General features: G+C 43.0%; 1 protein-coding gene across 3 annotated transcripts in view; it reads right to left on the bottom strand.

Moving 5' to 3' along the window:
* emid1 (EMI domain containing 1) overlaps window positions 1–26446 on the bottom strand; it is a 64633-nt gene that overhangs the window by 36674 nt on the left and 1513 nt on the right. For all 3 annotated transcript variants that reach the window (XM_023281177.3, XM_023281179.3, XM_035953281.2), the window contains exons 2-3: window positions 19751–19864; window positions 18406–18509 (exon numbers count right to left, since the gene is read on the bottom strand). In XM_023281177.3, the coding sequence (XP_023136945.1) occupies window positions 18406–18509; window positions 19751–19864 (218 nt within the window). The remainder of the gene's footprint in view (window positions 1–18405; window positions 18510–19750; window positions 19865–26446) is intronic.

Genomic DNA, 26446 nt, shown 5'->3' with positions numbered 1-26446 from the left:
TCAGATTTCCCTAGTTACTAATCCCCTTAGTCTATGACATGCCAGAAAAAAATGTCCATTACACTCAGTCTGTTGAACACCAAGTCCAAGACTCAAGGATGTTCATTTTATAAAACAAAGAAAAGCAGATAAAACAAAGCTGCTTGATATTTTCACTTGATAAATTATATTATTCTTTCATTTAGAGCTATCATTTCATCACTTAATTAACTAATAGTGTTGGGACTATAAGAAAAATGTATGGACACACGTTACAGAATAGATATTGGAGGTATTTAATCACGAGCAGCAAGAGAAGGGAAACAGGTGCAGGATACAAACAGCAGATCTGTGATGTGGCTCTGCTGCTTTGGGATTTGGAGGAGCATAAGCAGGTCACAAAATCACAGATTCCAGTTCAGATGTGGATGTTTAGGTGCTGACAGCATCACCAACCGACTAAAATGATTAATTTCATTATGATTCATGTTTAATTATACCGTTTGGCATTTTAGTCACATACAGCCATCATCAGTAGAGAATTAATCATCACATGAGCACAGTTTTGTTATTTCAGTTATTACGTTGTCACCGCTGCAGCATAAAGGCAATTTAGAGGCGAATGGTCGTATTTAGACAGTTGCTTAAGTGAAGATAAAGTTTCCTTATCAGGTTATAAGGGAGAAGTCACGCTGTGTTATGACAGACGTATGGTATCAATGGTGCTTTGTGGCTTTTCAGGTGTAAATCACGTATGGTCGACCTCCCATGGTCAGCGTGGAGTCATTTATCAGGTCACAGCAGCCGTGGCGACGTGCCGAGCTTCAGCTCCAGAGATTAACACTCCTCCTTCAGAGGGAGCAGAGCGTTCTGACACATACACTCTGAGATAAAACATCTGGCCTGTCTCGACTAAATATGTCTCCCATGTGCGTATGTTTGCGGTGGCTGTCTGTCTGTCTGTCTCTCCACAGAGAACATGTGTGTGTGTGTGTGTGTAAAGTCCATACATGATGTGTGTATCCTCGCTGTCCTCCCCTCTTCATTGCTGCCATCTGGCAGTGTGAGTTGTGCTCTGAAGCAAACCCGTAGGTCTTGGCTGAATGACCTGATCCCTGCGGGCATCTGATGCTGCAGTAAAAAATGGATTGATGTGTCCCACTGTCTCGCACGGCGCCAAAAAATGTTGACATATGTCAAACTGTGGGACTTGAAGATATGGAGTGAGTGTATGTGAGGAAAACAAGCGCTCCCTTTTCTTCATCTCCTCTCGTCGGCTGTTTTTTTTTTTTAGGGGTTCAAGATGCAGCGGTGAACCAAACCCATCAACGACACCTCTTATGAGCTCTTAATCCTCGTTCTCACCCTCTATACTCTGCTATTCATCGTGTTTAATTGATTCATAAAAGTCCATATTGAAAGGTTGAGTTCCCTCATGCACACTCGGGCTGATTGTGCTGACTCAGTGGGCTGTTCCTGTTTAATCTGCAGTGTGCTAAACTACTTATGAATCCTGTAAAAACACGCAAGTGACAATTTAGAGCAAAGCAACCTTGCAAAACTCATTATACATCCATCTACATAAAACTACACACCAGACCACTGTTTTAAAAGTATTTCAGTTCAAGGTTTTATGGAAGCTTCACATGACTTCACTCAGCAGGGAGATGATAAGACTCCACACGTGGAAAATGAAAGTCATTTGTTTTAGCACTTAAGTCCTCCTCCCTATTTCTGTGCAGTTACGAGGGTGAAAACTCAGAGAGTGCAAGGAGTTATCATAATTCACACATGAAGTGTAGCCGGTGGGCCTCAGGCCTGGTTTCATAGCAGCAAAGTTGAATGATATTTCTGTGCAGTGGCTAAGTCATGACGTCTGAACCTTTGTGTCTCTCAGAGCTTTATGCAGCCACAAGACTTTTACACCCAGAGGCCAATTTGCATAGTCAGGGTAAAATAGTAGCTGATGAGATATTTACAGTACATGTTATTTTTAGGCAGACCTTTAATGGGTCCAAAGCTGAAATTTTAATCATAAGTTCTGAAGCTCAGACACAGAAACTGGTCACAAAATAAATTTCCTTGGACTCACCCCAAGCCAGCAAGCAGGAGACCTTGGTGTGGTCTTGATCTGTTTTTTAAGGCTGATGTGAGGTTTGGCTCCACATCTGACTTTCATCACCTCAAAAATATTACCAAAATGCGACTATTCCTCTCTCTGAGTGACACAGAGAAACGGATGCACAATTTTGAATTGATCAGACTCGATGAGTCTGAAAATATTCAATATTCCAGAGTGGTAATGTGTCAAATGCTCATACAGTATGTGCAGTGAAATGCAAATATAAGAATGGATATCTGTGTATGAACCTGTGCGATCCCTCAGTATGTTGGTCCACAGTGCAGAACTAAAACCTATAATGAGACAGTTTCCTGCCATTATGCTCCAAGCTTTTGAACAGCCTGAGGTGAAAGGTTTGAAATCTTCAAGCATACACCCAAAATCTAGATTGAGCACGCTTCTTAGAGATTACTTAATGCTATTTTACGTTGATACATTTTGTTCTACTGTATTTTAATGTTTTGTCTTCATAATCTATTTAGTCTATTTTATTTGACTCCATTATACACTTTTATTGTCTGCTTTATTGAACTGCACTGACCTGCATAAAAGACGTTTTGTTATGAATCAAATTTAATTGATTGAACAATTTCTTCTAACTAAACCCGAAAATATGTTGTTGTCATTACCTTCCAGCACACACAACTTCAATGTTTTCTGATCTGTCTCCATCTTTGTGGCTCCAAAAGAGTAACAAATGACAGCTGGAAAAGTCATTAAAATGAAAGAAAGATTGTGGTTATACTTAACTCTCGGTCGAAGCAACTGTCACATGCTTTGTTGGCCCATCCATCCACCCCGCCCCCTTAGTTTCACTTTTACAAAAACAGCATGATGCAATTTCTGCCTTTGTTCCTGACAGAAAATAGTCATAATTCAAACAGCCACTAGAGAACACACCAGTAAACATGCATGTAAATATTTTAGGCATCTGAACAAACAGCATTGTCATTTTTCTAGTTAAACAGTCCTACAGTCAGTTCAGCTAAATTGCAAACAAGGATTTACAACTTTCATATGCAATTTTGCACAAATGTGAACACTACAAACCAGATTTTATCCACATCTGATGGTAGAACAACAACCATACATCTGTGACCTAATGTCCAAACATAGTGCTATATTAACACACTATTGCAGGCCTAATCTGCTTGTCATCCTCTTCATCCTCTTGATTTCATTGATGTTTTTCAGTGCAGATCTGTGATACGACGCTGTGAAAACAGCAGCTGTGTTTATCCAAAGTAGGTGCTGAATTTCACGGCTCAAAATGTCCACTGTGTCCAGCATAAATGCAGAAAATTTAATAGCAATTGCACAGCAGTCCATTGGCTTCGTCATACTGGTCCTAAAATGCACGTAGAATAATAAAACATTCGCCAAAAGAGATGACCTGAAATTTTAAAGTCTGGACTTCACACTTTCCCCAACAGGTTCAGTGATGTTTAGATTTTTCACTGTGGATACAATTCATGTGGGTTAGCATATGGAAGAAAAAAGTATTACGCCTCTGACATGAACCTGAACAATAGCTGCGTATTTCTTGTCCAATAAATATGTCCCTTTTTCCACATCCTCTGCACAGTCAACCCTGCCACATTAGGTCATTCCCTTTCAACATCAACACTTTTCATCAGCAATGCTAACCCAACTTTTATTCAAGCAACATTAGTCAAGCTGCTAATGATAGCCTTCCACGCTGCACAGATTGATCCTTCAGGCACTTCCACAGAGGAGGACGGCTGATCGCTGCTGACAGAAGCAGCCTCAGTCTTCACTGAGAAAACCTCCCGAAAAGCTCCAGCAAAGTCAGCTGCACTTTTGGAACAAATAAGTGAACTGGCGGTAGCTCAGGTTTTGGTTTCTGCACTGTCAGGTGCAGCCAAAGGAAAGGAATTCCAGCTTGGCAAAAAGAGCCGCTCTGATGGATGAATGATCCCGAGCAGTGTTTGTAATTCATCTCCCAGCGTGCCCTCTCCTGTCCCTAAGCGGACCAGGGAGTGTGTGAGGCCTCCGTCACAATTACACATCCACAGTGAAAGCATCAGCTGCATGTATGTCTGGCAGCTCTCAATGCTGGCCACAGATTTCAGTCTAACAGTGCAGATGAAGAGAAAACAGAGGAACAAAGCTCAGTTAGACCTAAAGAGAAGAGAAGCTAATACAAAGTGCACTCAATTCTCCCTCGATATCTCATCTTCCTAAATGTTGAAGCACTTGTGTAGCACTCTCTTTGGCTTTAATCACTTTTCTGATTTACTGATACGCCGCTGCTAAAAGAGACACATTGTGCTCCTGTAGCATTATCAGCTCACGACATAAAGCTCTGAAGTGATTCAGAAATTTAAGACAGACACTAAATGAGAGAAATTTTCTATCATAGTCCTGGTACAGTGCTACCACTTAAGGAACAATACGTGCCATTATTCTGCAAGAAAGCACAAACCCTGCACCCCTCAATTCTGTGCCCTTTAACCCTTTTGGCGTCCCTACAGCTACCCACCCACACTCGGAGGGTAGCGGTGCGTGGACTGTCAGAGCGTACAAAGACAAGGGAGCCGCAAATCTAATTGTACTATTTTTTTTAGTTCAGTTACATTACGAAAAGATAAATGACCTCAAAGGAACATTGTGGTTATGGCTCCTACAGAGAGAGTATGAATGATGCTCATCATGGTTATTACTCCAGTCTGTTCTTTGTCCTTTTAACAGTAACATGAACAGGCCTTTCCAGTTAAGAAAAACCCTCCACTTCCTCTTCTCTCCATGTCCCTTATAATATTTTCCCCCCTTCATCTGGCTTAAAACAACAGTACCATCCCATTTCTGTGCAAGTGTCAACAAGAGAGGAAGGAAAACACATCCTCTTTTCCGTTCTCATTCTTGTTGCCTTTTTCTACCTGGCAGCACTCAGGGAAACGTGTCCCACTGGAGCTATGCCACCCTTTCACTAGCACAGCCATTCTCATTTTACACACTCATCTCTTTCTCCATCTAGGAGCGAGGGAATAGATTATCCCCTCTTCAAGTGAGGCCAGAGGGAAGAGAGGAGGAGGAGGAGGGACTCAGACTTTCAGGACAAACTGTAATTCTCCACTTTGTCTCGGGGTTGGGGACCCATCTGGCTGCAGATTTAGTAACTCTGCTTCAATAGGGCTCTGTTTACTTGAGTAGCTAGGTTTACACAGGCAGAGTGAAGGGTTCATATAAAACGCATTAACTGAGAATAATCCCTTTGGTCTTTTGTAAATAGGATGTAATGATGGGGGATGTCCAAAGAGGGTAACCATTCTGAAGAGGCTCAGAAAGGCCAATTTGTGTGCAGGCAGCGGTTAAGTACCAGATCCTCTCAACTGTACAACTGTGGTTTCTGACATATCAGTATCACACACAGTTTCACATAGATACTGAATTAAGTATGCAAGTAACAAACACAAATGAGAAAAAGTACAACTGAGTAACCTCTGTGAGCATCTGAAGAATGTCCAATGTGAAACTAAACCTGTACTGTTCCTCCTTATTTTCATTAGTTCAATAATAGGCAAAATGAGAAGCATATGTCATTTGCTGGATGTTTTTATCCAAACTACGTTATAGTCTTGGGCATATTTCAGTCTTAGTTGTCCCAATGAGACTTAAACTTCTATCCAAATTAAATAAGGGGTTACGGAGTAGCAAGACAGCCTATTTACACAGTCTTTGTAGCAACGCTGTGGCTCAGGCCCCGTTCACACCCGACATTAACATGTGGGTGATCCAGTCACAACCGGACAGCTCTGAGTACAGGTGTAAATGCACCCAAGAGGACACACTGAGATCCGGTTTCTCAACCCAGTCTCCATAACATTACCTTTCTCTACAACTGAAGTGTACTCTCAGTTACATTTTGAGGGAAAAGTGTTAAGTTTTCTTAACTTATATTTGATTGTTCCCAATCAAAAACACATTTCTACACAACATATCTTCGCAATGTATTTTATTGCTTCACTGTTGCTCCTTTCAAACCAACCAGTCGTATATTAGACGGGTACTCGGTCACCTTAGTAACCTAAAAAACGAAGAAGAGGCTTCAAACATGTTGTTAAGGGGTTACATTTTAACCCAAACCATGATACTTTTACTAATCCCAACCAAGTAATTTTGGTGCCTAAACGTAAATCAAGCTTCTAACATGTAATTTTTGTTGTGAAAGTGTCAATTAAAGACAGATTTTTTATTTATTTATTTTTTTTTTAGAAAACCTAACCGCATAGTTTTGGTGCCTAAACCTAACCAGAAAGTAAGTGAACATAAAACTTCAGACTAAGACAAATGGTCCCCCTTGGAAAGTGAAACCCAGTCTTCTAGGTTAGAGTCCAGTCACTTATGCCCCCATCCTCCTTACGTATGTGTCTCTTTCAAACTGGAAGCCTTTTTGTACAGCATCACAGGTGGCAACATAATTTATTTGAAAATAAATTCATATTACCCTCAAAACATAATCAAGAAAGCCATCTGATTATATAGAAACGTAATTTTGTGCCACATTCTTTCAACAGTTTGTTCGCCAGTGTGTCCTGCCAACTCAACGATGTGCCTCCCATTGGTGAAAAATAAAAATGCATTTGACAGAGTCCTGCACTAAATCAAGGACATACAGCTATTATTAGCCCTTTGTGTTACAGTAGGCTGAAGTAAAAATAAAGCACTTTAAAGTAAGTGATTGTGCAGCTTGTGCATTTCGTTATGATTTGACACTTGTAAACGGATCAAAGCTGGTCTGGACTTGAGGATAATGGCAGGTCATGGGTCAGTTCTGGTCCTGAGCAATGCGGTTCTGAGTGGTTGCATGATTGCTAAACTAGACCCATATAGCATTTGGACTTTGCAGGACTGTGCAAACAGAAATGATAGATGTTTCCTTGCATTTAAAGCAGGCAAGTGGGACCTAATGACCAGTGGTCACTGGAGATACAGTCTAATGTCTGGTGTGAATTGTGTGACCACTTGTGATTGGATCACCCAAGATGTATGTATTGGTTGGTGAGTTGGTTGGTTGGTTGGTTGGTTGGTTGGTTGGTTGGTTGGTTGGTTGGTTGGTTGGTTGATTGGTGGGTTGGTTGGTTGGTGGGTTGGTTGGTTAATGCAGGCCATGCACAGGGCAATTTTTGCCAAAGAACTGCAACTAACAGTTATGATCACTGACCAATCTGAAAGTTAATCAAATAATAATTTAATCAATAATTGGCAGAAAATGGTGAAAATGCTTGGTACAATGTGTCTGAGTAGATTCTTCTTTTTTGTTGGTCATTGTGATCCTAGGAGCTTCAGAAAAAAGCAGCTTCTCTTTGATGTTCTTCTTTCTGAGTTACAACTGAAGAAGCATCCGGGAAGAGAAGTGAAACATCTTCAAGAATGTAAAAGAGAAGTCAGTTGCTTTTTCCAAAGCTTCTAGAATTACCTTGTACAAATTTACAGGTCCTTGTTTTGTGAAATCAGCAATCAAAAGTAACTGATTTACTACTACAATGAAACAAGGATAGTCCTCACAAGTGATTTTTTTGTTTGAAATTTGTTGAAATTATGAATCAAGATTGTTGATTGTAGGCAACATAAAGCCAACTGATGAAAGGTTCAGTTGTCTTTTTCTCTTCTGCAACACACAGTGAACACAAACTTTCTCCTTGCTACGATAATAAAAGCACAATATGACCCGATAATATACCACCGTCTAGTGTTGCCACAGTGTCATGAACAAGTGAAAGTGAATGTAACTTCAATCATATGTCAGTACCTAAACCCACATTAGCACAGACAGTGTTACAACTGATGAGCACTTAGTGATTTTCTATAATTTGATGATTGTCCTGTTTGGCTGTCAGCCAAAGTGTCTCCACATAAAAGTCCAGACAGATGGGGTCTCATATGCCACATACGGTCCCCCTCAGGTGAGATGTAGCCTCTTAAGAAAACAACATGGGTGGCAGCCAAAAGAAATAACAAGTCCACAACTTCATTCTCTGTCCTTCAACCCACAGTCAGTGATGGCGGCAGACAGAGCAGACAGAGTTCTAACTCTGGCACAGCAGCAGTGATTTACGGCCCTGTCAGCCTATCTGTCATACTGTACACATGCAACTGATATAGAGAATGTATGCGTGCGGAAACAGAGAGAGACAGTGATCGTGTGTCTGCGTTCTATATCATCTTCATCGACTGCAGCGGCTCAGAAAGTTCAGCGCATGGCTTTTTTTTTTTTTTTTTTTTTTTTTTTTTAATGTTTGCATGACCGGAGTCATCTGTAGTGTAAAAGTTTACTTTTAGTGTGAGTCACGTGTCTGTCTGCACATACAAGGCTGATATATGTGTCTGTGTTTGGTAGAGCAGGTGTTTTTGGTGCCTTAAACATGTCTGCATGTGTGCATGTGCAAGTGTTTGTTTGCTGGCAGACGCTGGCTGTGAGCTCAGTGTGAATGAGTGAGAGAACCATAAACACCTGAGGAAGCAGGAACACACAGACAACCTTTCTGGACTGTATTTACGGTCCTGATTGAGGCTGGGGGGAGGGGGAGCCATTACGCACAGCCCGGCTCTGGTTATGGCGAGGGCCCAACAAAAACACCGGGGCTGTTAAAGCCCCCCCTGGATGAGTCCCAGGGGGCAGTGGAGCCGACGGAATGCAGGCCTGGGTTTAGAGGTTCAGGGGTACGTTCTGTTGTTAATGAGATCACCCCGCTGGGCCTCTCCGGCTCTGAGCCCTCGACACTGCCTCACCAGCCACATCATCGCTGCCACAACCTCCAGCTCCAGCCACAGAAACTGGACCTGGACCACTGAGGCAAACCATACTTCCTGAACAACATGCATATCAGTCTGTGCCCCTGAGGAGATCTCAACAAGGTGTGTCCCAAAGCAAAGGAAAGTGCAAGTAAAAGGAAGTGCCGTGCCATGTTGAAGTGGTTTGTACAGCGTTGAGGGGCAACAAAGCCTAAATGTGTACATACAGGTGTTTGCATATGTTAAGGACACTTGGTTGGATTCAATTCATTTCATATTTTTAAAAAAATCAATGCAATTTATATGCAATGCACCCAGAAATGGGCAAACTGAGGAAATTTAAAGAACCTCCTGAGACATCCTGACCCCAGACGATGCAGAACAGCAGAGGGGTTATGGGCTCTTTCCTAAATGATGCATATCTTACACGCTCTATTAAAGCAGAGTAAAAAGCACTCTGAATCCATGAAATATGCAAACTTTGAACCCAGAGCTGACAGTGAAGACCAAGATGTGCAGAACATGAATCAACAGCACATGGCTGTATGAAAGCAACTCGTGGACTACATAGAGCAGACAGGAGAGAAGATTTAACACCTTAAACCTGAGAAGTTTCCTGCATATCCTGGTGAGACAGAGAGCCCAGTGCAGAAACTCTGTCTCATGCGGCTTGTTCACTCTGCTCGGACAATTTAGACTGTGCTGGCTAAGACACGCTCACGTAATGAAGGATGGCTACATCCCACAAGACTTCCTCTGCAGACGCTGGGAGAAGAATCAGTGGTTGCCCCAAAATGTGAAGAGGCTCGTGTCAATGCAGCTCACTACATGAGGTGGAGAAGTATGCTGACCCAACACCTCAAGAGAGAGGAAAAGAAACTAATGAACAGAGCAGCAGACACGCAGAGAGGAGCAAAGCAATTCCAACAGACCACACACAGATGCAACCTTTGTACGAGATGTTGTCCTTATGGAAGTGGTCTCTTCAGTCACAACAGATGCTTTTGTAACCGAGCAGTCAGCCAGGACAACTCGGAAGCATCACACATGGTCAACCCTGACTGAAGGGGGCATATATTGCTGCTGGACATGGATGTAAGCATATCATATGAGGCAGAGCAAGCTTACTTTACATAGCACATTTTTGATACGCAAATGCTATTCATGCTGCTTTACAGTATTAAGATATCAAAAAAGAACTTTCACCTGAGGCACTGAAAACCATTAGCCACATATTACATACCAAAGTTCAGGGTGTAAGCATTGCTATGTTTATGAGGACAGATTAAAAAGGTCAGGGAATGTGCATGTGCAAAGAGCATCCGTTGTAACCAGATGTACAGTGCAGTAGAGCACCCACATGCCGTCTTGCCCCAGTTCAGGTCATTTGTGCTAAATGACCTGAACTCATACACCTCAGAACATTATAGGAGAACTCTACCTTGAAATTACAACCCTTGGCGATTAATCCCAGCGCACAACTACACGAATGTTGAAGAAAACAACGAGCATATTCCTGGTGCCTTCCTGACCTGATGCACCTTGTCTGGTTTGAGAATCATCGGGTTCTTCCACTGTGAAAATTGCTGTTTAGTCTCTTGGTTGTAGCTGCAGACCCACCTCCTGTCACCACTGACGATCCTCCACATGAAGGTTGGTTCATCTCGCTTTCTTCTTGGCTCCAGTTTGAGCTCCATGGAGAAATCGCAGATGAACACCTACCAGTTGTGTGTTGAATGCGAGGGTCCTACTGTTGATCGTGCAGTGACATCATGAGTCATGACAGCTACTGCTCACACAGTGCTGGAAGGTTTTGATCAACCCCCATATGTTAATAATATGATAATCGTATTTTTAAATGATAAATAATCAATACTTAAAAGTGCTACATGCACAATAATGTTGACCATCAGGTGTTCTATAGTAGTGAAATGGCACAGAATTGGTTTCTTTGTATAACTTTAGAATTTATGATAGAAAATTAACACTGGATCTGCAATAAATCACAGTAACTTTATTTCTGCTCAGGTTTTGTTAGACAGTCTGTGTCATCACTCACAAGCATATACAAATTCCACTTGACTATATTTCACAGCTGTTGGCTGGTGTGGTTTAAACGCTTAAATGCTCGTAATAGTGTGTCTTGTAGCCTGCATTAAACACTGGCTTGCAAGTGGAGCCCTTTTCAGTGTAGTCAGGATTAACCAGTGGATGTAGCATAAACCACAGCATAGACAGTTGGCATTGATTTCTGTACACACTGATCTCTGGGTGCCCTGCCATCTGGGTTATGCTATGAATTATGATTGCTCAGGATTCTTGTATGACTATTTGTCTGTCTAACACAAAGTTGAAAACACATAAACCAAACAAGTACAATCAAGATTTCCCACATCTCTCTTGTCTGCGACTATAAAAACCATTCAGCTTACTGTAAAGTCTACTTTGCCAGCTGTATATAGGTTCAGCCTCATACGTCAGACATTTGATCTCTCAAGGCATTATCCTTTACCTTTCTTAGCCAATCAAGTGAAGTAATTTCTCTTCGGTCAAGAAGACTGGCTGCTTGAGGAGAAAGCCCACTCCTGTGTCAGGTTCGAGCTCTGAAAGCCAACCAGGCATGTCTCTAATTAGACCGACTGCTGGTGCAGTTCATCCAAACCTCTTTTCTACTCTCGTCGTCAGTCCAGGACTAATCACAACCATCAGCACCACTCCTCTCATCCCCGCTGAGCACCGTATCAACCACATGAGCAAATGGAAATACATGCAAAGACGAGAGCTCAAAAGCCAGACAGGCGCGATGACTATTAAGTTCTACATGTTATCCAAGAGTGTGTTTAGTGACTGGGAAACTGAGAATGAGGCAGAAGGGTTTAGGGGGGATGCTGGGGGGTGAGAGGCCATAAATGATGTCATCACAACACAGCATGGCGAGATCTCTGTGATGTGGTGGTCTGTTTGTGGTTTAGTATACATGGGAGTGGAGAAGGTTTGAAGGTCGGCTTCATAAAAATCCCCACCCACTGTGCCACAACACACGAGGCTCTCTTATGTGGGATTGTATATGTTTACGAACTCATAACGGCGACAAACGAGCAGCTAGATTATCACGACTACTGGGAGTGTACAAAACCCACAGACTGACAGAGGAGAGGAGGAGAATATCTCACTTAAAAGCAACTCTTTTCATTGCTTTTTAATGTTTATGAAGTCTGGGTATCACAGGGTGGTGAGGATGAGACAGCAGTAAAAAGGGAGGGAGACATAAATGGATTTTACAGGGATTCATATTACTGGATGAAGCAAGAGAATCAAAGAGTGAATATGTGCAGAAGTAGAGTTCAATTATTTAGCCGACTGAGGGCAAAATGATCAGCAACAGCTGATTATTGATTCATTGTCTACGTTTTCTGTTTCCAGCTTCTCAAATGTGAAGATTTGCTGCATTTCTTATTCTTTTAAGAAGCTTCAGGGAATATCTTTTTGGTTGGGCTAAATGTTTGGTCTCACAAGAACAGCTAAAGCATGTTTTACAACAGTCTGGCTATTTAAATGAAATGATAAGTTAGACTTTAGTGTCCCAAAGGATACTTTTCTCAGACACATGCAGTCAGGGTGCAAATACAGCTTGGCTCCCCTGTCACATTAAAGTTCACACACTCCATACGGAATCTGCTGTTAAGATAACACAGATAACAAATAACACAGTGCCTGTATACGGTACAGAGACATGCCATCACCCATGTAACATCCTCAATACATACAAATCAACCAACAAACTGAACACTGCCTTCTGAGGAAATGACTGATGAAAATAATGTTCCTTCAAGCCTGTATTTTAAAAGTTGCCTTAAAATGATGTTTTGCTCCTGGAACATGTAGGCTGTGTCAGTTCCTCTATTGAACATCTGTATCAAGTAACCAGTCAATTGAACGACTCAATCAACAAAAAGAGTCAGGCTTAAAACAATGTAAACAACAGATGGAGAAAGCAGAGAAAGCAAAAGCAAAAACTGGTAAAGAAAAATGCAACATACAGCTTTATGAAGCTAACTAAAAAAAGAAAGGGAAGACAAAACAAGTGGAACCTAAGTGGAAAAGTAGAACTGTGATATTCCAGTTTAGAGATTGAGCTTTGCAATAGGTCTGTGGATGGTAGAGAGATTCCCCTTCAGTGGGCTGCAGGCAGAGACCACTGAACTGATCACTGTTAGAACCAATGGGTCCTGCTTCATCAATGCTGCCATTGTCTCCGCACTGACGTCAAAACGTCAAATATGTTTCATTAGCCTCTCAGGGCCTGCAGCACAGTAGCGCTGTGTTATACAGTGCCTCCATCATGCCACTCTATACCTGCGAGCTGAGAGATGGCGATAAGTTGAAGGGCAGGGAGCAGACGGGGTTAATGCAGCTTTAATGACATCAGTCGCTGAGTGGATCAGAGATGAGAGACAGGAGGCCGAGCCCACACCTCCACCAGTGAAGAGGATTTAAAAGTGCAGGATTTGAAAGGTTTTTCTTTATCATTCTACAAGATAAAAAACTGTGTTTCCACTTCACTTGGCCTTATCTCAACGAGACCGAGCAGAGAGTGTGTTTCTCCTCCGTGCTCCTGATTGCGTGATCTGTCAGGCTGTAAAGTGCCTGTCTGTTTGTGGGTCACTCAGTCAGCACACTAGTCCACTTAAGCTACTGGGTGAAGGGAAATGCCTCTGCTTTATGGGGGACAGAAGAATACTCCAGCTGCCATGACCTGCATGTGTGTCTGTGTGTATTTGCGGGAGTGTGTGCATCTATTTTCATCCCTAAAAGTTTCTTTGCACTGCTGACTCGAGCCACTTTATTTCTTTCTGACTGCAGGAAAAACAGTTTTCAATGTTCTCCCGGGGGAAGTCTTGGGAAATAATAAATAAATCAGTAAGCAGAAGAGGCATTTCCAGTCCAGGAGCCAGATACATAAAACTAAACTCAGATTCAAGGCTAAGTATGTATGAATCTTTAACAAAGATTCAGTGCCGTGCATCTGTGTTTACTGAGGTTCAGAACGATTGATTTTAGATTGAAGAACAGATGTGGGTCAGCGATAAAGCGTAAAGCATGAAAACATGTGTTTCTTCAGGTATGGACAGGATATCAGATAAATAAAATATAGCATAGGAAGTAATTATAAGTCTGATGGCTCTGTAATTATTATTCCACAGCTTGCAAGAGTTTTGCTACACGCTATGTGCTCCGTATGTGGTTTGCATGGAACATTTCAAAATAAGTCGATCATAATTATTAGTCTGTATTCCAATTTAAATACCTAAACCCCCTATGAAGTATAATTTGGGGATTTTTCACAGCCTTGATATAAATACCAGAACACAGAGAAGACCGTATGGAAAGAAAGGCAAACAGAAGAAGAGAAAAATAACCCTTCTGTTTGGTTTAGTAAGTTTTAGGTTGGCTGGTTGGTGTTTTCACTCGTGTTGTTTGTTAATTAATGACTATTATGACAAATCCCCTGAGCCAAGCAGCGTGGGCTGAAAGGGCTGGACGCTCCCATGTCTAATCTCATCTGGGGCCCTCATCCCTGTTCGCCTTAACTTCAGCTGCTTCCAATTTAGGCTCAGCACTTGTGCGCTGTCCATTTGCATAACTATGAATATCAGCTGCTGTGGACTTTCCTGCACGCTGGCTGCAGCCTGCCTGGCTGTATGTACGCGATTTATGTGTCTTCCTAGATCTTCTCTCCAGAGTGCATGAATGCAGTTAAATCTGACATCAAATTTGTTTTTTGTGAATGAACTGGAGCAAGAGAGAACAGCACGTGAATAACACCTGCTAATGCAAACGCAGGGCAGCCCAGGAATGTGAGCAAATAAAAAGAAGAGGAGAGCTGAGTGAAAAGGTGACCGTCTGTGTGATAGCTGCTGCTCTGTGTGGTCTCAGAGGGTGGGAGTGGAGGTCACCTGCTCTCAGCTCCCTCCACTCTGACTAAAGCCTGCTGCCATTAAAGCAGCTAATCACAGTGAACAGCTGCATCCCTCACTGTACAAATCCTCGACGCCTCGCCCTCCCACCCACACACCGACTCTGGCAGTCAGACAGACACATATACTGGCGTCCACGCACTCCCACTCTTCCTTTGCTAATGGCAAGCTGCAGCCGACTGATGTTTAAAGCACGGGGTTTAGCGTGTAGGCCTGTGATAAGCCGCGCTGAGCTGTGAAAACACAGATTACATTTCTGCGGCTTATTACAGACAGCATACTTCTGCCTCCCAGCCGTATCGTAATTGCGACCCAAAAACCGCAGCCTCCGCTTGGCTGCGAGATACGGCTTGATGGGGACCCCCGCGGCAGAGCTTTGACAGCCGTGCTAATTCAAGTCTACATTCCCCCATATGTTTTGCTGCACGGCGGCCTCCTCCTGTGATAAGCTGCAGCCATTTTCCTTTCAAGTGCTTTCCCCAATAAATCAAATCAGGGCTAAAATATCAACTTATGTCTCTTAGTGTCATCTTCACACTTTAAAGACTCTGTCAAAATTAGCAGATGGGGGGAGCCAGAGTCAAAATACCTCCAAATATTACAGATATCTGTGACTGCTGAGTGTGCAATAACCCGTCACTACTGCACTGGATGTCTCTACAACCTGTATGGGGTCTTTGAGAGCCAGCTCTAATGTAATAATGTTGCTTTTAACAAATACATTTGATATCCTCATATCACAAAATTGCCTCTAAATGAGGTGTAATTTTGATATTTGTGTTTGATGTAGCATAGGTTGGGATATCCCATCTGAAAACAAGCATTTACTTACTTGGAATGCCAAAGCCAACCAAGCATACATTAAATCCCTGTTTCTGGCAGGCTATGAAAGTGTCCCCATCTGCAAATACTTAGCCTTTTTTCTCAGGCTCAATCAGAGATAAAGACCATTGTGTTCCAGGTCCAGAAGTAAGACAATATCTCCCAAACCTCATAGAAAACAATTAGGACCCAGTAATTACACCACTAGTCTGGAATTCAACCCAAGTCCTGAGGTTGGGGTGAGGAAGTAAGAAAAGAGAGCGAATGTGAAAGGTGCCTGTCTGATGCAGTGTTATCTTACTTCACTTGGACTCTGATGGAGTAAGTTTGTTTATCAGCGTGGGCGTGATGTAATGTTTTGCTTTTGGAGCCCTTCACTCTGAATGCGATAGGCCTGAAATCTTCACAGGCTTGTGTATGACTTGATGACAACATGGCGTGATCTCTCCTCATAATGATCTCTCATTTATCTCCACTCTCTGCAAAACTGCTGCTTTGGATTTGGAAATACATGATCCAAAAACTCAAACAGAGATATGTTATCTTTATCACGGGCTGGACCTGTTGATTTACATATGTTGACCAATCGGCTGGCAAGCAGAGGAGTGCGAACGGAGAGACACAAGAGAAAACAACTCTCTCATCCCCAGTTAAAACCCAACCATATCACTGACGCTGCTCTCAGCCCAATGGACTTCTTTTCTTCTCTTGAACCCTAAAGCAGCCCCAGGGTCCTGCTGGTTTGGACATTGTTGAGATCTGCGGTAATGCAGGCCGGCCCTGGGAGTCAGACATGGCCAGAGGCTTTTGGGGTGGTCTGGTGAGAGAATAGTGGAGGTACGAGCAGGGCAGCATGAGCAAATGAGCGGATCATACACATTTTCCACAGTCTGTGAAAAGCAGACAAGCAGAGGAAGATCGATGATGAGAGCCAATGCATATAACTAACATGGAAACTCCAGAAGAGGTAAAGACGTACACATCCTGGTTGCTATTTAGGAGATCAAAAGCAATATGTTTGTAGCGTTTAGCCTAAAGAGCAGATTTCTAAAAGTGCAGTACGATGAGAGTTGTTTGGTCTTTTATATAACAGAAGTGCTGCGTTTACTCAGTCTATTTAATTCAGCCTAAGTCAAAGTCAAACAAGTGCTCACAGCCATGTGGAAGTCCACAAAAAGACGTGGAGAGATTTGCAGATGGAGTCGCACACAGGTATTAAGAGACTGGATTTGAAACTTGCACCCACTGAACTGCGAGTGCAGCTTCAATTCACTTGGCAACACTATGGTAACAGATTTAAGCGCAATCCGGTCTCCAGCTTGGCCCGTGTGGCAAGCTTTTATTTCTCCTTAAAGCGGCGAATGAGGCAGACGGCAGCAGGGTATCGGGTTCTGCGCTGGCAAGGGGTTCTGCTCACGCGGCAGGAGCAGAACAAAGCGCTGGTGGCCCTGGATAGCATCCATGGTGCCGGGGAGTAAAGGCCCTGTGAATGGGACCTGTCACTTCCACTCAGCACCGCCTGTGATCTGAGCCACCCGGAACGACGCTCAGATAAGTGGCTAATCCCAGCATCCCCGCTGGCTCGACAGCCCCCTACTGCCATGACAACCGGAGGGGAATCTCCTCCGGCAACAGCTTAATTGGATAATTTCCTCCCTGTTTCACTGTGTGTTCTCCTGCTTTTGTTCAGTAAAGTCTGTGCTGTCTGACTGTGAATGTGTTTTTGACTTTGAGAGTCGGGGAGGGTTGTGATATTCGGGCAGTTTTGATGCGTGCAAGTGCAAGCAAGCAAGCAGACGAAGGGGAGAAATTACTCCAGTTGAAGCCTCGCTGCAGCAGACTACAGGCCACCGGGAGGGCTGAGAGCTGTTCTGATCTCACCTAGGAGTGGGAGCGTAAAAGACAAAAACACCCTCTCTTTTCAGCACCACAAAAAAGTGACCACTTTAGCCACTGTAAACATTTATTGTCCTTTGTGTTACGCAGCCCAACCATTTATGTTACACCCAGTCAAGTCCTGGGTCCCGGCATAAACACACACTCCACCCTTCTCCCCAGACTGCAGAGACCTGAGGACCAGTGCCAGGGGAAGTCATTATACACTGGGAGTGTGTGCGTGTGTGTGTGTGTGTGTGTGTGTGTGTGTGTGTGTGTGTGTGTGTCTATGTGTGGTGGGCAGCTACTGTACTCGAAAAATGAAAACAGCAGTGCTTGCATGGCACATTAAGAGGATCAAGACTTGGTTCCAGCGGGACCATAAAACTGAAAACCACAGAAAAGAATAAACCCTTGCGTGGTACAGTGACTCTTGGAATGAACACATTAAAAGTGATTAATAAAGTGGAGGTATCTGACTCACCCAGAAGAGGCCGAGGGATCTTATTTCCTAACTTCATTTAGAAGACAGAAGCAGACTTATGTAATCCTAATGGAAATCACTCCTGTTTTTAAAGTATTACTCGCACAAGTATATTGGAAGGCGCACACACTATGCAGGCTTTAATACTGCAAAACAGAGAGATGGTGACAAGTGAGTCACACTGAAGACACGAAGAAAAATAAAGAAATTGGAGGCAGGTAAAATAAAAGTGACGCAGTGGAAAAAAAAGAAAGAGAAAACTGACAGATGTCAAACTTGTCAGTGATTTCTCTAAATCATTTCTCAGTCCAAGATTACAACGTCGGTCATATCCAGCAGTTGTGTAACCTATGTGTGCATGCGTCTAAGTCCCTGAAAACTTGACTTACCTTCCTCACAGGCAGCACCGCTGAATCCTGGGCAGCATTTCCACTCCAGAGAGGTTACAGTGCGATACACCACTTTATAGGAAGGTCTGACCACTGTCCTGTAGCTGCAAAACACATACAAAGTCTAAACCCACCACATTCACATGGGTAGCAACACTTGTGAATGTGATAATTACCTCTCAGACAGAGTATAATACATTGATGTGTTATTCAGTAAGTTTTTTTAAATTGTGTTTGTAAGTTTTAACTGGTTTAATTTGATTTCTAGGTGCATTTGCACAACTTTACACATTTACTTCATTCATTTCCCAGATTGCCTTTTGTCTACCCCTGGAACACGTGTAAAGCTGTATGAGATGTTTCAGGTGTTTCTCATTCAGAACATAACATGTGGAGCTGCTGCAACACATAATGATCTGTTCTGATTTTAGGGGGATTAACTGGCATATTTTATAACAGATTCCCCCCTAAATGAAAGAAAAGGAAAACCAGACTTCATTATGACACATGGTAGTATTCAACAATGATTAACGCCACTATTAGCCTTGTAGCCACATTCAGAAAATCTTAAAGAGCCTACACTATGCATGTTTACAGCTTTCCATTATATTGTTGGGTTTATCAGAATATATTTGCCTTCCTTAACATTAAAAAAACCACTATTTTACACAAACTCGTCTCCCCTTCCATCTGAAATGCTGTTTTAGCTACTTTCTCTTTGAAAAGTCCAGTCTGCTTTGATTTGAGCACTCTGATGGAGTAAGTTGATTTGATTTGAGCAGATATTCCAAGCAAGCTGCTCATCCTATATTTGAGGGAGTTGCACAAATGTGTTACACTGTGATGTAGTTAGGTAAGAAAAGAAAAACTTGGACTTGAAATAAGGTGTTTTATGCAGACGCGTTTTCTGAGGGACACGATAACTCCCGTTGGCATGGATTTTGTAAGTTTTCAGACCCTTCACATGCACAAAAAGCTGCAACATAATTAAAGAACAGGCAAGCTATCCTAAAAGCATAACATGGGCTCTTTAAAATTACAAATCAGAGGCTGAAGTCAATGGTTTTTTCCAATTTGCTCGATGTAAGATGCAGATATGGCCTAAATAAGGTTAAGTGAAGATTACATGACTTCATGTGATGCATATTGAAGCTAGAAAAACTCTTCTGTGACTCAAAAACAAGACAATTGACTGGTTGTGAGAACGTTGACTGTTTTCCTGCTATTAAATTCCACTACAGATTAAATCTAAACAACAACTAAACTTCCAGTGCTTCTCTTTAAAGGGCTCAACACAGTTTGATAGATCAGTAGCTGTAATGACATGATCCTTTCGCTTTCTCACCTTCCTCCTGTACATCCCTGCGGCCAGCGACACGTCTGGTAGACTCGCTGGAGGATCGTCCCATTCTGCACCTGGCAGGTCACCGTCTTAGTGACTGTATGAGGACACCAGTTCCTGAAGGGTGGAAAAGGCCGAATTAAAGTCAGAAATGCAGACCGCAGAATACAACAGTAACAGAAACATTGGCCTGATTTGTTGTCTTTAGACACACAGGAAAAATCACATCTTCAAAGTAAACGAGCAACCACAGTTTATATTTTCAACCTTCAAACACTGTGGCACGCTCACAAAAACAAATTAGCCGCACAGTCACATTCAGGACGCTGTGGTCTTCCCGCCGGTTCTGATTCCTGCCTCCCTTCCCCCACCCTTTTGTTTTGAAACTTCCTTGTGGTGTTTACATGGTTTTAATCAGCCGCGAGATTTGCAGGAGTGTATTGTGGGCAGCGTATTTACTCTGAGGTCTCTCCTCTATCAATACACATCCGTTCGCATGCGGCTCTCAGAGGAGGTGAAGTCTCTCAGGAGGGAAAAAGAGGAAGACCAGCTCCCATACAAAGATGAGGGTTTCTCAGCACGGGTTAATGCCGGGTCATGAGTTCAGTCCTTTTCCATAGAGAGCTTCGTAGGACATTATCAGAAGCCACTGGGCCTGTCAGGAAACTGACCTGTGAGGGTAAAAACGCTTGTGTAAAGGTCAGAGGTTAAGATCTGATTGTGTAGGTATTAGAGCCATTATTTCTTAGGACTCCAAAAGCAAAATGGTAATATGTTGAAAATATCTCAGTATAACTCCATAAAAGTCACCAAATGACATAAAAGGTAATCATTTGAGGAGTCTGAGAGTTAATAGGTTTATATTTAATCCTAAAAGAGAGCTCAAATAGCCTTTGAAGAGGAGCAGATATCTGTTCCTGAAAGCACAGCAGCTATAAAAAATGTTCATCTCATCCAGCTTATCAAACCAAGAAAACACAGAACTCCTGGCTTCAAATGGAAAGCAGGCTGAGGCTGCTGAGCTACCACATGTTCCCATTATTTTATCAACGCTGAAGTGTGCAAATACCTCCATTACCCTCACACTGCTCTAAGAGAAACACGGACACACTCACTATAACCCGTGTTCACACAATCACTAGATGTATAGAAAGGAGACTCTGGAAACCACAAAGGAAACTGTGTGGTTCATAGAACAAAACTACGCTTTGTGTGTTCTGCTGCCAATGCGTTTGCAAGAGTGGGAGGGTGTTTCCCACCAAAGTCTGTTTGTCAATATGGGAGGCCATATGTTTGTGTGCATCAGAGACAGTTTAAAGGAAACCGCCAAAGGCAGAGGATGCTAAGCAGCCCTGAACCAGCTCCCATTAACAATCTCCACATGTTGTGGTGGCCGCACACAGACCTGAGCCGGGGCACCTCAGACTAATGTTTGTGTACTACTGCACAGATTTTTTTTTTATGAGACCGTCTCTTGTGGATTTTTGTTTAATCACTGAGCGCTCTTGATTTTTTCCATTTGTGTAACAATCACAGCCTCCAGAATGATGCAAGATGAAAAGATACTTTGCAAGATAAAATTAAAAAATTGAAATTTTATGAAAACCAGAAACATATTCAAGGAAGAATCAAAAAATAAAGGGACCTATGCACAAGCAACACAAACAGAGTCACTCCTAACCTTCTCAAGTAAAGTGAGTGAAAGAATGAATCTGCCACATGTTATTTAAATACCCTTCACACATCTCACTACATCCATCAGCTGTGAGGCTACAGAAATGAACATGGATCTATATGATTACTCTGTGATTGCTTTCCCTGGTCCAGAAAAATTGCTCTAATCACTGGTGGAAAATTTCAGACTTTGACAGAGCTGTGGTCAGGTAGAGCTGGGAGTCTGGGGAGGGGGGAGACTTAACCCCATCTCCTCCCCACCACTTATCCTCCAGACCCAACAGATAAACATCTGAGTTTCCCAGGCTGAGAGGAGGCTTCACCTGGGAACAGCTAAGATTGTCACCAGGGGGTACTGGGAGGGAAGTGGGGGTGGGTTTTATGGTCTCCCCTTCTCTCTTTACATTGCACTTATGCAATTACCAAAGAGGAAATGCCGACCGCTGCTGCTTTAGTGAATGAAATAACAAAAGCAGTTGGCATAACAGAGTTTACGATCTTTAAAATAGCTCGACAACCAGTACCTGCATTACCTAAACAAATGGCCGATCCACAGATTGTGCAGATAGGATGGAGATTTGAGGATAATTCAACAACCTGGACACACATAATATCATTATCTCCTCCTCCACTGACAGGCTATAACTTTTGTGGCTAAGACCCACTCTATATATACATAAAGGACACAGGTGCTTGGTGCACTCAGTCTGACATTCTCAAATATTTCATAGTCAACACCTTCCTCTTACTGGAGGCACCCTTGTGTTATGAAGTGTGAAACCCACCAGCACCATGCTGTTTCACTGGCAAAAACACCAAGCAGGCCCTTGGTGAGTATCAGGTCTCTAAGCACACATGGCACACTCTGAATCCTGGGCCCAAGCTAAATAAATCATCAACCATCTCTCACAGTCACATGCAGCCACAGCCAACTGTTAAGGAAGAAATCCACAATTTTTAAGGGAAGGAAAAAAAAAAATCAGAGCTTTGGCCCATCTGTTCCTCAACCCTACAGACGCCAAGAGGGAAACAAAAAAAGTGCTGAAGCCTCAAATGTATGCAAATGCTGAGAGAAAGCGCATGAACTTGTCAGAAAAGCTTATATGCTGTTTTCTAGTGTGCCCTCATTTCACCTTCTATGCTATACAGTCTGCATCTTTGATGATCAGACTACTGAGTCCATGCATTTTCAGCAGCAGACTGTGTGGGGAGGAAGACGTTTGGAGTTAAGCCGTGTGAACTGACAGGAGGGCTGATGAGACTCGAGTGAAAAACATCTCAGTAACTCCCTTTTCCATCCACCCCGTCCACTCATGCGCTGTGGGAGGAGAAGGGCAGAACGCTCAAAGATATGTTTGAAATGCAGTGAGGATAGAAATCTAGAGGAATTTCTCTAGATTTCTGTCTGTGGGAAAATGCTTGGGGAGAACAAAGGACAAAAGACAGATGTGGCAAACGGCCAGAGGAAAGGAGAGGAGAGGAGAGGAGAGAAGAGGAGAGGAGAGGAGAGGAGAGGAGAGGAGAGGAGAGGAGAGGAGAGGAGAGGAGAGGAGAGGAGAGGAGAGGAGAGGAGAGGAGAGGAGAGGAGGAGAGGAGAGGAGGGGAGGGGAGGAGGAGAGGAGAGGAGGGGAGAGGAGGGGAGGGGAGAGGAGAGGAGAGGAGAGGAGAGGAGAGGAGAGGAGAGGAGAGGAGAGGAGAGGAGAGGAGAGGAGAGGAGAGGAGGAGAGGAGGGGAGGAGGAGAGGAGGGGAGAGGAGAGGAGAGGAGAGGAGAGGAGAGGAGAGGAGAGGAGAGGAGAGGAGAGGAGAGGAGACATTAGAGGAGAGGAGAGGAGAGGAGAGGAGAGGAGAGGAGAGGAGAGGAGAGGAGAGGAGAGGAGAGGAGAGGAGAGGAGAGGAGAGGAGAGGAGGAGAGGAGAGGAGGGGAGAGGAGAGGAGATGAGAGGAGAAAGGTCTTTTCACCATAAAGGTCACATAAGGAAGCTTCCAATGGGAAAAGGCAAGGGAAAGAAAAGACAATTACAAAGCAACGTTAGTCCCATGGGACAGAGAAGAGGCGCAAGATAAATGTGGCACAACAACACATGACAAAGAGACGTAGAGATTACAAGTCAAGGTGAAATTAATGAAGAGGGAAGGAGATTACATTCCTGGAGTCGTAATCTGCAGCTTCTAGGAAACAGTCAGAGAACCAGAGGAGCCTATGAGCAAAACCGATAGGAGTTATATTCAGTTGAGATTTAAAGAAATATTAAATAAATTAGTAGAAAATACTGGGACTGGGGAGCTATCGTATTGCAGATTCAAAGCTGCCGTGTGTTTTCCATGTGTTGAGGACGGTGGAGATCATCAAAGCTCCGCTGAGAGGCTAAGTGACTCTTTACAGCAGCCTGGAACAAGCAAGGAAAACTCTCATTTGTCTTTGTCTGTGAGCTTTCAGGCCTGGACACCTGGGAGCTTTCAGTATGTGTGTAATGGGTACGTGCATCTTCAAGTGTTTGAGGCTGGAAGTGAAAAAAGAATTCCACTCAACTGAAGGATTCAGTTTCGCCTGATTACCCTGAGAGCCCCACCAATATATCGGTCAGCCAATAATATTACAGATATATCAGTATTGGTGTACATGTTGGCTGATGTGTAGCGATGATTATCTTCCACAACATAATGCAGAAAAAGATGCTTGGGAGTAATTTAGAAGTGGACTCACCACATAGTCGGTCCAGCAGAGTGATATACAAATATCAGAACTGTTCACTCCCTAATAATTGCTACTGGCGTCAGCTCCAAAAATCCAGTATTGCATCATTAGACATCATGTAGAGCTGAGCTGCTCCACTGTCCACTGACCAAGAATCAGACACCAATATTGCGACTGTTCACTTACAATGTACAGTTTGGATTTGGTGCTCTATTATTGGGCTCCAAAGAATGAACACTTTCATAGTCAATTAATCTGTCAATGAGTATCTTCATTGCTCAATAAAATGTTTCATTTATAAAAAGACAAAAGACCAAAGTGATAACTCTAAACATCTTGTCTGAAATTCAGTTTGTAAATGAAGATCAAGCAGAGTTTAGCTGCAGCCCAAGCAGAGGGCTGCAGCTAACAATAGTATTTTGTTGATGTATGATTTGGTCTGTAAAATATCGGAAAAATTCTGAACAAAATCAGCTCAAAGTGTTTTCTTTAGATGTTATAGTTTCCCAATTACTAGTCAAAAAAACTAAGATACTAAAATGATATCAAACAGAAAAGGGCACTCTGGAATAGAGGGAACAGGATAACTTTTATAATTTTGATGAACTAGATGAATTTTAGAAAGTATGCAAAGTGATTCGATTATATAGTATATGATAAAAAACAGTTTGCTAGACAATCAGTTATTGAACTAATCTGCTAAACTTTGCAGCCAGTATTTGATTTACCTCTGATTTCTATCTCCGTCAAAATAATCCCCCTGTGCAGCGCTACACTGTTCCTGGCACTCCTGCCACATTTCCAATCTGTAAGCGTGTGAAGCACTATCTGCATGGCATGTTGGATGTCCTCCACTGTGTCAAAACAGCAACCCTTTAAACTGAAACTAATATTGGGGAAGAGAAGGAAGGTGCAGGGAGCCAAATCTGGTGAATAGGTTGGGTGGGGAGCAATAACTGTGTTGTTGTGGCTAAAAAACTTGCATTCTTAACTCACTGTGAGCGGGCATGCATTGGTATCATGGCACACAATACTGTCATCTGTGCCAAATGTTCTACCTCAGATCCGTCACATTACAGTAGAACTGGACATTGGTAGTCTGATGTTAAACAAAATGACAAGCATACTCTTGGCCACGCTGTTTAATTGATGGACTTTCTCCAGTTTTGGAAATTGCAGGTTCTTCCACTGAAGACTGCTGTTTGTTGTCTGGGTTGTAGGTGTAAAACCAACTCTCACCACCGTTGATGAGCCTCGACATGAAGTTTGGGTCAGTTGACACAGAATTGGATGTTAGCTCTCTGCATCAGTTTTAGGTCCATGGTGAAATCACAAATACACTCATGCCACCTTTAAACACGTGCTAGGAGCACTGGGAAGTGTGCACAGGAAGATTACTTTAACAGGGGATGGTGGCCAAATTTAAATCAGGTGCAGTTTTTGATTTTGATCGCACCTCGTATACAGTCTCAGTCCCTGGAATCATCTGGATTCATTTATCTTCACCAGTGATCATTAATGGAGCTGTACATTTAGTAACTGATTCCTTATATCCGTCAAACTTTTCCCACCCTCACATATGTTATTTGAAGTTATTTTAACAGTCACATCTAAAGCCATCCTGCTTTAAGCCACCCAGGGCTCAGGCTGCTGGAATCTGAGTCGTCTTCATTCCCATGCCTAAAAAAAACATGGATATGGTTAAGACGAGTGAGGAATGAGCGTGGCCACGGGGCTCAGACTGCCTGTCAGACCATGACAAGTCCTCCGAGGGAGGATAAAGAAGTGGGCGAGACAAGAAATAAAGAAGCACCTACCTCAGTAACCCCACAGTGTACTGAGCTCATACAGTCATTAAGGACGACAAGGGTGAACGAACACTTTATCAGCTCCTCTGCAGAGTGACTGCACCAGTCGAGAAATTACTCAAGAGTTGTTAATCCCCTTTGATTTTGGTAATCGCTGTGTGAAGACAGGGTTGGTATGGGGAGACATTATTAGTGAAGGTTTTTTTTTCTGTGGCAGATTTCTTTTGTAGTTTTGCTAAAATTATATTTCAAGTGCCTGAACTGTAATGACAAGTTGTTTTTGTGACTGAAAGTCTCATTGCTGGAGAGACTGGCATGCTCTCTGAAATCCACTGTCACTGTGTGGCTGTGTTGACACACCATAAACCGCTGCTCTAACAGACTGGGTCAGACAGCAGGTGGACGGACACTTTCAGCTCCTCTTGTGTCGCCTCAAACCCGCTGACCTCTTTGAAGGCGGCAGCGTTTCTCTCGTTCTACCCCACTTATCCTGCAGCCACTAACAAACAGCAGCTAAAAAC

The sequence above is a fragment of the Amphiprion ocellaris genome, chromosome 6, assembly GCF_022539595.1.
Source record: "Amphiprion ocellaris isolate individual 3 ecotype Okinawa chromosome 6, ASM2253959v1, whole genome shotgun sequence".
Classification (NCBI taxonomy): Eukaryota; Metazoa; Chordata; class Actinopteri; family Pomacentridae; genus Amphiprion; species Amphiprion ocellaris.
This window is presented reverse-complemented; position numbering and strand designations above follow the sequence as displayed.